The following is a 12,815-nucleotide window of genomic DNA, read 5'->3' as shown; positions in this document are numbered from 1 at the left end:
GTTTGAATGGTTGTTAGAGGAAGAGTAGCTTATAATGAAAACATATAGCCAGAGAGATAAAAGAAAACCATAGAAATATGTTGCCACTGAAGGTGAAAGGTGAGAGAGAGTGTTCGTGGAGGTCATGACCATATGCTAGCAAAACGTAAGGAAAACCAGCAAATCAGAGCTCCATGATTATCACAAGTTTTCAGAACCAGTCTTCTAGATTTTTCTCAAGCAGTGTTTGACAGCCATGATTCATGTACAAATAAGTAAAGTAGGTTCATTCATGATTAGGGTTTACTTCATGACCTTTGGATGTGCTGGGGAGATAGGTGGCTGTAATCAAGGTAGTCTGTGTCTAGGCTGTAAGTGAGGGACTTGGTTGCAGGAAGCTATAAGCAAGGCTCATGATCTGTCATGAAGGCCCTGGTTGTTGCCTCATATTTTCTTCCTTCCTTGATTTCCCTGCTGGGGCTACAAGTGAGACTGCAGACTGTCAGGATTCTGTTGATCCTCTAGGTTTTTGAGATTATTAAATGAAGGAACATATATAGGTTGCCTGGTAGAGCACTTGACACATAGTAAACACTGAATACATTCCTTTCCTCATATTCTTTCTTCTTTTTCTAAGAAAGGTTATACAATTAGGTTGCTCAGATTTGCAAAAGAAATGAATACTCTCCCATTCATTGTCTGTGGAAATACAGTTGGTTATAGATTCTTGTTTTCAAGTAAAGATGCCAGAAATCTGTGTAACACCCTAAACCTAAAACATAGTTTTTACCAAATTTACAAATTTACTTTTCCAATGGGAAACACATGGCTTCTTTCTCTGCACTCCTTTTGCCAACTGTTCTTTGTTCCCTGCAGCAGTTGTCAAATTATAAAATTCAGCCTAGAAGCAAGAAATCACATCTGTGCTGAATGGTACCATGGAGAGAGGCTGGACAGCTGTATATCTGGGGTTTATTCCCACAGATTAGTTAAATGTGTGCTATAATTGAATCCGATAGCTTTTCTGATATCGTTAAATGGGAATCAACAAGCAAGCATCCATCAAAACTCTCCTGTATTCAGTGCCTTTGGAGAAGAGTACCATCCTATCTGCTGCGAATCCAGATTATTCTCTCTACACTGTGGTGGAGGTCCGACTACCATTATAATTGTGTTTGTTTGTTGATATGAAGATCATAGGGGAAGAGAAGCAATATAAGATGAAGACCATGTCCTGTGACTCTTCTTCACCTCATGTCATCGAGGATCGCACTTTTCTTTCAAGGCGTTGCCCGCTGATGGCAATGGGACTGAGTAACCTTGAGCTGTCATCAAGACACATTCATCCCAGTGCATCATTGTCCTTTTTTTTGCTTTTTGTGACTAATGTTGGCAAGATATTAAGGAGGAAGCAATGGAGTCAGAGTGATTCACAGCAAGTTATGAATATTTGAATATTATAACCATTAAAGAGCATATTTGAATACTTAACTCCAATTAATCTTTAATTGTTAGAATGTGTGAAGTTGAGGCCTTAGAAGTCTTTTGGTGCATATTCCATCTTACTCATTCTGCCTTCCCCTTGTGCTCTTGAATCCCAGCAAAAAGTGTAGTTAGCAACCCTCTGGCTTTTCTGAAAGTAAATTCTTTAAAAGCTTTTCTATGTTTTTTTAAGAAAGCATTAAAATTATTAGTGCATAGTAATAAAAATAAAACATACTTAACATTAGTTTGGATTGTTTCCTATTATAATCTGTTATTTGGTTGGGCAGTTAACTGATTTTTACTTATTAAAAAGTTCCTGTATTCTGGAGTCTTTCTTTTTCCTGCATTAACTTTAGGAATTTGCAATAGACTAAGTACTCATTGACCTCTGTAGAGTTATTTCTCTCAGAGAATCAGTCTTCTTAATTACTGATTAGAACACAAACCAATATGCCCATCTTCATTGTAATTATACAATGGCTAAAGGAAAATGACCTTGAAGACTGTCTCTCAGTTTAATGGTGTGGTTTCATTTTAAAATATAAATAATAGAATAAAAATATTTTCCATAAAATTTCTGATATCTAATTAATGTCTTTCAGAGTAACTGTGGTATCAAACATTTCCTCTAATTATATTCATTAGTGGCTTCTCCTGGACAAGTTTTAATTAAGTTGTACAACGATGATCAATACTCATTTTGTATTCATTGCAGTTTACAACAAGCATATACAGTTCAGAACAATTTAATTACTGTAATTGTGGCACAGAAGATACTTAGTGACTGTGCTTCATTACTGCCAAACCCCCTTTTAATAAATTCAGTAATGAAATTGGAAAAGGAAATTCTGAAAATTCACATTTATATATAAGCTATGTCTAAACTGGTTTTGATGTTAGTAGCTTAAGTAATGGAGGGAATGGAGGCATTAATAACATCAGTGGCATAGTGTTTTTTTTCATACATACCATCATGAATATTGAGAAATTATTAGAGTATAAATAAGAACACTTGTAATAATAGTTACATTAATTACTAAAAATAATTTAGGGATGTTAGGTAATCAGAATACTCTATTTTGTCTCTAAATAAGACTTCAATTTTTATTACTTTCATTTCCTTAAATAGGAGTAGTATTTTGATTCATAAGGAATGCTTCTGAATATGTGAACTTCTATTAATGAAGATTGTGCTACAGGTGCATTTTACAAGGAAGGTAGAGATTTTCTAGCAGCATCATGGATGTATACCAGGCTTTCTCAGCTTTGGCACTAGTGGAATTTGGGCCAAATAATTCTTTCCTGGGGAGTGGGAGAACTTTTGCTGTGCATGAAGGAGGTTTAGTCAGTTGCAAGCCTGGTTTCCTCCCATGAGATACCGGTAGCAAATACTCCCTCTACCTTCCAGTTTTGACAATCAAAAATGTCTCCAGACATTATCAGATGCCCATGTTGAGAACCACTGATGTGTGTTGATTCAGCCACACCCTCCTGATCTGCCCACTGACCAAATGATTCATTCATAAGACAAATGGCTATTCTGCTGTTCTGAGTGCAGGCTACGTTCATAGGCATGAGTCAAACATGGTGTTCTTTTAAGGAACAGTACAACTCTATGTATTCCCTGTTTTGGAGATTAAACTCAGATGTTAATAAAATGTTCAATAATACTACCTTACCTAGATTTAGGAAAAGGAGAATCAGAGACAGCTTCCTGGAGAAGGCAATTCCTGAAATACATTTTGAAGGACAAATGAAGAGTTAGCATTCACAACAGGAGAAGGGTATTTGAGATAGCCAAAGCAGCACATGCAAAGCTTGGAGGTAAAAGAACACTCTATCTGTATCTGTCTATCTACCTATTTAATTTTAGATGGTTCTAATTTTAGATAGTTGTTTTCCCAGAGGCATCAAATCTCAATTTTCTCTGCATTATATGAACAAAATTATAATATAGCACTCTGTCGGTAATTACCTACAACACCTAACTTTTCTCTTTTTTCTCAGTTTCCAACTCAGTAATGGTATATGTAAATATCTGCTTTGCATTGTGAATTTTTTTTAAATCATTTGATTTTAGGAGGAAAGCAATTTTAGACAGTAGTGAAATGTGACATTCATGTATTTCCTGTAAACCTCCTAATCCGTTTATCTGAAGAAAACCTTTTGACAAGTTCATCAAAAGGAAGATAATAATACATTCCTACTGTTATTTTCATGTGTTTAGTAATGTATTCCAGTATTGAAAACTGCCAATAAATTGTGTTAACAGCCAAGCTAGTATTTTGAGGTCATTCATTTACTTTCACACATATATATTTTCTAAACCAAAAGAGTAAAAATGGTCATTTAAAGTTAATTCAAATGAGGGTCACTAAATTTTCGAAAGACTTCTAGAATTCTGTTGGTAATAATGAATATTTCAAGATGCACATATTATTAAGAGATCTCCTAGGAATGCTGTGTTTCTTATGGCAGGCTAGTTATGAATTCCTAGAATTCCTATGCACATCAGTTCGCCACCACAGGATTCAGTTCAGTATGACTGCCATCACGGTAGAAGACCTTTAGTTTGCTCATTTGTGCTACTTTATCTAGTCTACGCAGAGAGGCTGCCGCTCAATATCAAAGGTGAGTCAAATGAGTCATAAAGACGAATAAACAGAACGATTTAGGTTCTGCATTCCCCTGATATTTAGTCATGTCTAGACACAGCCCTAGTGCCCCAGAAAAAACTAAAATGAGGACAAGGACATTTAAGTTTAATGTAGCCTTATTCCCATAGAAACCAGAAAAGCCAACAGTAGAGTAAAAAGATGAGAGTACAGATCTATCTGAAAAATTAGATTTAGTAGCGTGATTGGCAGATTTGCAAGGTTAGTGGGTAGTGAAACAGTTTGGGTTTGTTTGCTTTTGGTTTTTGCTGTTTTAAATGATAGCTTTCTCATTTATATGTTTCCTCTAAAAAATAATAATTCCACAAATTATTTATTATTTTGTTCCCTAAAGCCAGTATGGTGTGTGTAAGCTAAAGTTGATACATGTTTTATTGGCATGCATTTTTATTAAGAGCTCAGAACTTAATGAGGAAAAGAAACAAGTATGTGTATATGTTATAGTATTGAGTATGTATCTTTTTTTAACTTTTAAGTTTTTGATTTATTCTTACAGTAATAATTTTAATACAGACTGTTACCTTAGTGTATAAAATATGTATGTTTGCATATGTGATATGAAATAGGGTTAAATGCATATAATTTCCATAGCATGTAGAAAATTTGTTCCAGTGGTGATCTTGATTTCCTTGGTCATAATAATTTTATGTTCTCTTGTTGAAGTTTTATAACACATTTCTCAGCCTATCAACTGTTAAACCTTTAGTACACCAGGCATACCCTTGCAGATAGAACCATCTTTTTTAGAGCTGCTGACATTTCAAGATACTGGCTCTTGAATGCAGTTAGAGGAAGTTTCAGTAGGTCTGACTAGAGTTAATCCAGTTGTTTCCCTTTTGGGTCCAAATGCTCAGAGTGCCTCAGCTCTACAGCATGCCAGGTAGATCCATTTGGTTTAGGTATAATACATTAAAAGATAATGATCTGTGATCTATATGTAAAGCATTTTGACTACACAGCACCCTTTAAACTACTTTAATTTCACAGGGACAGTAGGTGAACCTGTTGAAATGTAAATTCCGTATTCCATGAGTGTGTGTGTGTGTGTGTGTATTTGTGTGTGTATGTGTGTGTGAGTGTGGGTGTATGTATATGTACCTACTTTTCCATGGCTTCCTTTTGCAATGATGATGTAGATTTACATTCTGGGAATTACAAATATTTTAGGATATCCAACCATAATTGAGGTCTGCCTTTCAGAAATTTAGCTAATAGTCCTATAAGAATCTCATTTTGGACTATAGTTACATAATAAGTAGAAAATATCTTTGGGAGTGCAGTGGGCACTTAACTATAGCAACAACCTTAGAGCTGCTGCAGTTTTCTAGGCTTGGTTATTAAGGGTCTGTAGACTTATTTCTTAATTAAATTTGCAATTTGGATTACAGATTTTGGTTAATGTCACAAAAAATGTTACAAGCTTGGGAATAGTTTATTGCTGCTTAATGTAAATTATTTGTTAACTGCTTCATAACAGCTTTCCAAAAGAAAATGGACTTTATTGAGCCACAGTTTTATGGCTGAAGTTTAATCCTAAGACCTAGAGCCTTTTAAAACAATGGCATGGCCCTCATGGTTATCTGTGGACCTTTCATTTTTTTCTTTTTCTTATTAATTATTTTCTTTTATTCTCGTTTGACAGAAAAAAGCACTTAGGGTAATGACTTGTTTACATATTTTTGCTGTAATTGTTCTCCAAATGGTTATTCAAAAATCACTTGTTCTCTTGCATCCTAATAATGTTTTCTTTGAATTATAACTCTTGCATTCATCATATGAGTGCTTAATCTACTTTCAGTCATGTGAGCAATTTGTACTTTTAATAACACTATGAAAACAATGATGTATATTTATATATTTGACTAAGCTTTGTGTTCTTTCTCTTTTAGTGAATTTGTTGGATTCGCGGACTGTCATGGGGGACCTGGGATGGATTGCTTTTCCAAAAAATGGGGTAAGCCTTATGTAATTTTCCCTGCAACTGAAACTTCATGAATAAACATCATCTTAAATGTCACATAATTGAAAACTCTCTGGACATATTTGTTGTTAAGATATGAGGGCTGTGTGTGTGAAGGGCCAGAGGAGACCTCAGATTAGCTCTGGCTAGGAAAAGCAGGCAAATAGGGAAGAGATTTTAATGACTGAATAACAAATGTATTATTTTCCTTGCTGGATATTTCCCTGTGAAGAAATGGGAAGTTTCCTTTAGCATTCAAGTTGAAGCAGCCAACACATTTTTGGAATTGGTCTATCTTTAAAAAAAGAGCTTAAAAGAAAAAAACATTTGCTGCTGATTTGCCCTTATCCTGTTTATACTGAATAGGAAATAAAAGTTAACATGTCAATGACCAGTGTTGAATCGACACTGGGACCAATTTATTATATGTTTCATTCACTACATTAGGGAATGAAAATATAAGAAGTTCCTTTAAATTCCATTAAGATTAAAATTTCTCACCTTATTAGTTCAGTCATCATGCAAAGGTATTCTTTTAATTCTTGAATTTTTCTCTGTTGAAAACTTTCAAAAAATATGCATCATTGGAAGATTTTTATAATCAACCATTGTTTTTGTTAGTAAATTATTTTACTGATATACATTAAAAATAAGACCTTTGGGGTGAAAATTAGGTAAGACATTTTAAACAATATGCATATTAAAGTCTTTATAATACTACCAATCTTAATGCATAGATTATACACAAAGTATTCTATTATTTTTTGCTTACTTAAAAATACATCCATATTATTAGATGAAAATGAAAGCATAAGTAAAATATTGTGATGTAAAATCACTGTATTACGCAGAAAACATTAACTATAATGCATGACTATTATATTAAAAAACAATCTAGACTTTGAGAGATTTCTGTTATTTAGTAACTTTAATTTTTATCTTTTTTAATTTTCAAGTTAAAACTACCCAACATCGTTTTTGAACCACCTTATGGCAAAGGCAAATGATATTTTCAATCCTCCATCTTAAGAAAATATTGTCAGACAATTTGAATACTTAAAACTTGATAATATAGTGTATATGTGCAATTAATTTAGAAAACTATGCAGACTAATAGTATTTCATATGACTTTGAAGGTTAATTTCAATTTAATTAAGTAATCGAATATTCTAACAAGTGGTTAAAACAACCCAAATAGCAAAAATGTAATTTTTTTTCCAGTTGATGAGTAAACCAAATGTACTAATCAGCTCTTTACTTATGATATTATTATTTTTATAGAAATAAAATGAGTAGTATTATTTGTTCTAATTCATAATAATTTATATGTTAACATTCTTATCTCAGTGTGCTTCCTCTTTTTTTCATTAAGCTGGTATTTCTTTTTGGTTGTTAACTTTTATGGTTCCATTTAGAGATATAAATAAAATATTAAAAGTAGATTCTTAAGCTATTGGAACATAAAGAAAGGCCAAATGAGAAAAAGTTGTCCTACTCAGGTATAGCTTATGCTGACATAATGGTAAATGTTCTTATTCTGTCTCTCTTTTATCTTTCTTATGAGCTTCCTTGCTCTATTCTTTCTTTCTCCTTCCCTTCACTTGCTACCTAAGTTTCTTTTTTTATTTCATCTTTCACTGCCCCTACACAGGTAATACTGACTACCATCCACCTATGAGAACCTGTAAAAATGTTTTGTACTCTGCATTTTTTCATATATCAAAATGATTTATTACATAAATATTTTAAATTGCCCTTTCTGAGAAGATGGCTGACATGTTGGGTTGAAATTAATTTTTTAAAAGTCTGAGAAGATATGTCATTCTCTGCAAATCTCTTTGCATTTAGTTCTATGTTTCTCCTGTTTTTATTCAGAAGTTATTTAGAAAGGGTTTTACTGAGTGTAACTGTGAGAGTAAATCTGATGTTGCACTTGTTCTTGCAACTAGACATTTTGGGGGAAGTTACTCAATTTTGTATGTGATTTCTGTATGAAGCACAATTAAGTCCTTTATAGAAACATAATCTTTTGTATCAGGGATGGACTATTTCCAGTCATTTTAACAATTTCCTGGTTTGTTTTTCTTTCTGTTATAATTGTTAGTGTAGTCTTAATTTTGTTCAGATTTTTCAATGAGAATTTTTCAAAATTCTTATAATTTTTTGAGTCATGTTCCTTTTGACATAGCTAATGGCTGATGTTAATGTTGAAGAAAAAGAAGTTAAATTAGAGAAATTTAGTAAATGTGCACTTACCCAAGTATGAGGAATATGTGCAGAGTCCAGGTGTTCTATTTTGTGTTATGTCCCCTAAACACAAAATGAAGAAACTTTTAAAATTATATTTTAAAGAAAATAAGCATACAAAGTACAAGTAGTTCCAATAAGAAATATATATATATTTTTACAGGTTATTATTAGGCTGTGTCATTTATGATTGGATTAGCAATCTAACTCATAGGTGAAATACAGATCTGCAGAGTGATGCCAGCAAAAATTTTGGAGGAAGGGCATCTGAAAATTTTCTTCTCCATAGAAGCCATGAAAACACTGGAAAATATTGTAAGAATCAACTTTTCAGAACTTTAGAAATAATCAAAATCTTAGAGCAATCCAGGGAGCATTTATTCAAGAAAAAAATGACCAGATCTTGTTAGAACAGCAAGTTGGTGGCATTTTAAGGTGCTCTATGTCCTTTCTTGCCTCTCCAGCTCTTTAAAGTAGCCTTGAAAAAAATAGCAATCTGTTATCAGGGTGAAAACCAGCAGGCACTAGAGTGGGCAGAGTTGGGTAGGAGATACTTCCAAGACTTGACCTCAGAGAATTATTATTATATATAACCTGATAACTCTGTGATAGAATGCTCTTGTAAGGCTGTCTTGACTTGATCTGACTCTGAGCTCTCCCATAAATAAAGAATATTCTGTTTTCATAACATTTTCCTGAACTTCAGGCCTAAAGAATGAATATTTTATTTTATTTCTTAGACTGGATAAAAAATACTGCCTTAAGTCTAGGCCTAAGAATTGGGCACGTAGTTAGGAGAAAGAAACACTTGTTCATCCCTTGTCGTCATGCACATACATGTTCCATACGCTTCTTAGAAGCAGTCATGGCACATGGAATACTTTTTCTATGCTTGTAAGCTTTTAGATTTCTTAAAGCTATCTCATAGTTACCACTGTCCAGTGTTTCTAAAACTTGGCTCAGTTCCTGGCGTATAATTGAACTTCAATACATATTTATTAGAAGGATAACTTCTTTTTTTTTAATTTATGAAATAGGGCATACATTACTGAGGTATCATTCTGCATAAAGATTAAGTAAGTGGGACTGAGAGTAGAGCTGGGCACAGGGTTGGTACTCAGTAAACATCCTTTCCTTGACCCTCTATTGCATTTCTATTCTCCTCATACTAAGAGATTCACCAGTTCATCATGGGTTTTTTGTTTATTTCTTTGTTTTTGAACATAATTATATCTGTATGAATTTATTGTCAGCACTTAAAGATGAGGAGATTTCACATAAAATCTGAATTTCCAGCTTCTCTGTTTAGTTGGAAGTTCCAGAAAGCCAGAGCTAGCCGCTTTCTATGATCCCGACAGCCCAGCGCTGAGTGAAGGCCGCTATTGGAAGAAAGTAAGCCAATCGCCCCGTTTGACTCAGTTTCTGCCTGATTCTCTTCACTCATTGAAGCTGAAGCTGCCAGTCTGCAACGTTGGCATTATCGTGGGGTCATTTTTTTCAATGTTACACAAGCATTGGGGTTTTCTTTTGTTCCAGGAGGGACTTTATTAAAAAAAAAAAAAGCAACAAGAAACTTCTTTGATTGTTACATGCTGAGATGCTTTCTTCCTAGATTTTGCTTGAGTACTTCTCCTTAATTGGGAGGTATCATTTGAATTTGGGCTTCAGCATGTGCTTTTTAGACACAGTGTATGAGACAGACTGTGTATGTCTGCCTCACAGTAACTTTTAACTCTTTTTTTTCTGTACACATCTAGAAGTACCATGTTACAGTGAGGTCTGCTTTTAAGCAAATTTGCTGCATTCATTCATTCAACACATACGTATTGGGCAATAGTCTGTGCCAGTCACTCTTCTCAGCATCAGAGTTATAATAGTGCAGAAAATAAGCAGAAGTCTCTGACACCCTGGAGCCTGAGGCATTATTATTTTGAGAATCGGTCATCAGAGTGTTGGAGTGATGTGATAAATGAAATGCTTTCTATTCCTATCTTTTCTTTCTCTGCATGTACAGAAGTAGCAGAAAGGTGACAGTGTTTGCTGAAGGTCATTCCAGTAGTTTATGACGCAATGGGGAGGAACACGTGTATTAAATTTGGCACACGTGGTGCCATCTTTGTCTTGCCATGAAAAAAATATACTCTCTCAGGTATATAAGTTCATTTAATACTAACAATGACAGGGTGAAAAAAAGACACTTAGTATTTTTTTTTTTAGATGAAGAAAATGAAGTTCAGCAAGGGTAAGTGACTTGCTCAAGGTTATGCAGTTGATAAGAGACTGGATCTATTTCAACCCCAGGCCTTCCAGGATACTGATTATTTTAAACCAGAGGTGAACTCCTCCAAACAGTTCCAGAGACATGACTAGGTTCTTGATGGTTCCCATGCTTCTAGTTCATACAGAAGAGGAGTTGGTACTGAAGAGAAAATTCACCTCAAAGAAAGTTTGAAATGAGCAAGAATGAGTCACATACACTTAATAGCTAGACTGTAATACATATTTGAAAAAAATATATAGCACATGAAGTGCTCACATATATAAGTTGCATTTGTTATATTGTGTGTCTATATTATATATAATTAGATAATTAAATAGATAAAGAAACAATAGATAATGAAAAGGATGAATTAACTTGAGTCTCAGCCATATCTGTAATTCACTCTGTTATTTTGGGTACCACTATGACTCTCAGCTTTCCTATTTGCTAAGTGGTGATGGGTAGCTATTATATCATCCATCTTGTAGTATTGCTTTATGATAAAATAAGATAATGCATTTGAATGCATCATGTCATCCGTCAACCACTTAAGAAATAGAAACGATGATAGTTGATTAAAAAGATGTTTCTATATTGCTATTTTCAAACATACCCAGAAAACAACAGTTTGGTAGTTTAAAGTAACAACCACTCAGCTGTCTCTTTGGCATTTGAATAGTCAAAGAAATAAGTAAACTTTTAAGAATTTTTATACCTCAACTCCCAAATGAAGGACTTAATACTCTAATTTCACTTTGAATAAAATTAAGAAGAGGTTTTCTAAACTTTCTTTCCCTCCAGAACTGGTCTTTAATTGTGGACAGAAACAAAAACAAGCAAAACAAAGACTAACTTCTGGTTTAATTGATGTAAAATATGCATAGTTACCCTCAGTTCTAAATTTCACTGCTTATTTGAGTAAATATTTTTCCCCCAGAGCACCTTTTGTTAATATTTTATACTGAGAGTCTCAAAATTTTTCAGCCTCAATACATTAGGGCATAATTCTAACAGTAATAATAGTTCTTAAGAATGGGACTAAGGAATAATAAAGAGGCCTAGAGAATTAATTGAGTTCATGATTGACTCTATTGCCATTCCCCTATTTTTTATGTTTTCATAAAATTTTGTCTTAAAATAATTTTTTAACCATTTGTTTTATTTTTAAATTAATATACTTTAATTTTTAGAGAAGTTTTAGATATATAGAAAAATGAGCAGGAGGCATGGAAAGTTCCTATACACAACCTCAGTATTCTCCTCACCCTGTTTCCACTGTTATTAGCACATTGCAGAGTCTGGTACATTTGCTGCAATCCATCAGCCGATATTGATACCGTATTAGCTAAAGGCTGTGGAGTATATTAGAGTTCACTCTTTCTATTGTACATTCTGTGGGCTTTCTTTTCTTTTTTTTCCCCTTTTCCTTTCTTTCCTTTTCTTTCTTTTTTTTTTTTTTTTTTTTGCAGAGGGCAGGTAATTAGGTTTATTTATTTATTTGATTTTTCAGTGGTGGTACAAGGGATTGAACCCAGTACCTCAGGCATTCTAGGCATGTGCTTTACCACTTGAGCTATACCCTCCCCCCCCATTCTGTGGGTTTTAACAAATACGTAGTGATGTATGTCTACCATTACAGAATCATACAGAACATTCATTGCCCTATCTGTACACACCCTGAAGATGTACTTTGCTTCCTTCTAATTACACTAGAGTTACTTCAGTCACCTTCTGGAACATTTAATATTGATTAATCTATATAGTCTAAGCATACATGTAAAAGCATTGTTTCCTGGAAATTTTTTAGCAAGTGTTTTCAAAACTTATTCTTATGAGAATAAAATGAATGGTTATGTTTGTTTAGAGCAGATCACGCTCTTACATCTTAGAAATTCCACTGTTGCTCTTTCCGAAGGTGGTTGTTACGAAAGATCACAAGATACACCTGCCTCCTTTGCTTTGGTGGAAACTGCCTTTTCCCCACTGAGTTCTGTGTACTTCCTGTAACACACACTGGGCAAGCCTATCACGTTCCCCTGGGTGTCACTTCTGAATTGCATCGCAGGCTCTTATTTTTGTTCTCTTTTCTTCTTCCATTCAAAGAGGATAAACATTATTTTTGAAATATTTTCTTATGCTGATCTTAGGGTCTATTAGGATCATCCAGAATAATTTATTCGTTTGAGAGAGATTTCAGAATGTTGACTT

General features: G+C 33.9%; 1 protein-coding gene across 10 annotated transcripts in view; it reads left to right on the top strand.

Annotated features, from left to right (window-relative positions):
• Positions 1–12,815, top strand: part of EPHA5 (EPH receptor A5) — a 417,840-nt gene that overhangs the window by 136,370 nt on the left and 268,655 nt on the right. For 9 of the 10 annotated variants that reach the window (XM_072940770.1, XM_072940769.1, XM_072940773.1 and 6 more), the window contains one exon: positions 6,029–6,093. In XM_072940770.1, the coding sequence (XP_072796871.1) occupies positions 6,055–6,093 (39 nt within the window). In that variant the 5' untranslated portion in view covers positions 6,029–6,054. Of the gene's footprint in view, positions 1–3,147; positions 3,289–6,028; positions 6,094–12,815 lie in introns of all 10 variants that reach the window. The other variant, XM_072940771.1, reaches the window with a different exon arrangement.

The sequence above is a fragment of the Vicugna pacos genome, chromosome 2 (genome assembly GCF_048564905.1).
Source record: "Vicugna pacos chromosome 2, VicPac4, whole genome shotgun sequence".
NCBI classification, from domain to species: domain Eukaryota; kingdom Metazoa; phylum Chordata; class Mammalia; order Artiodactyla; family Camelidae; genus Vicugna; species Vicugna pacos.
This window is presented reverse-complemented; position numbering and strand designations above follow the sequence as displayed.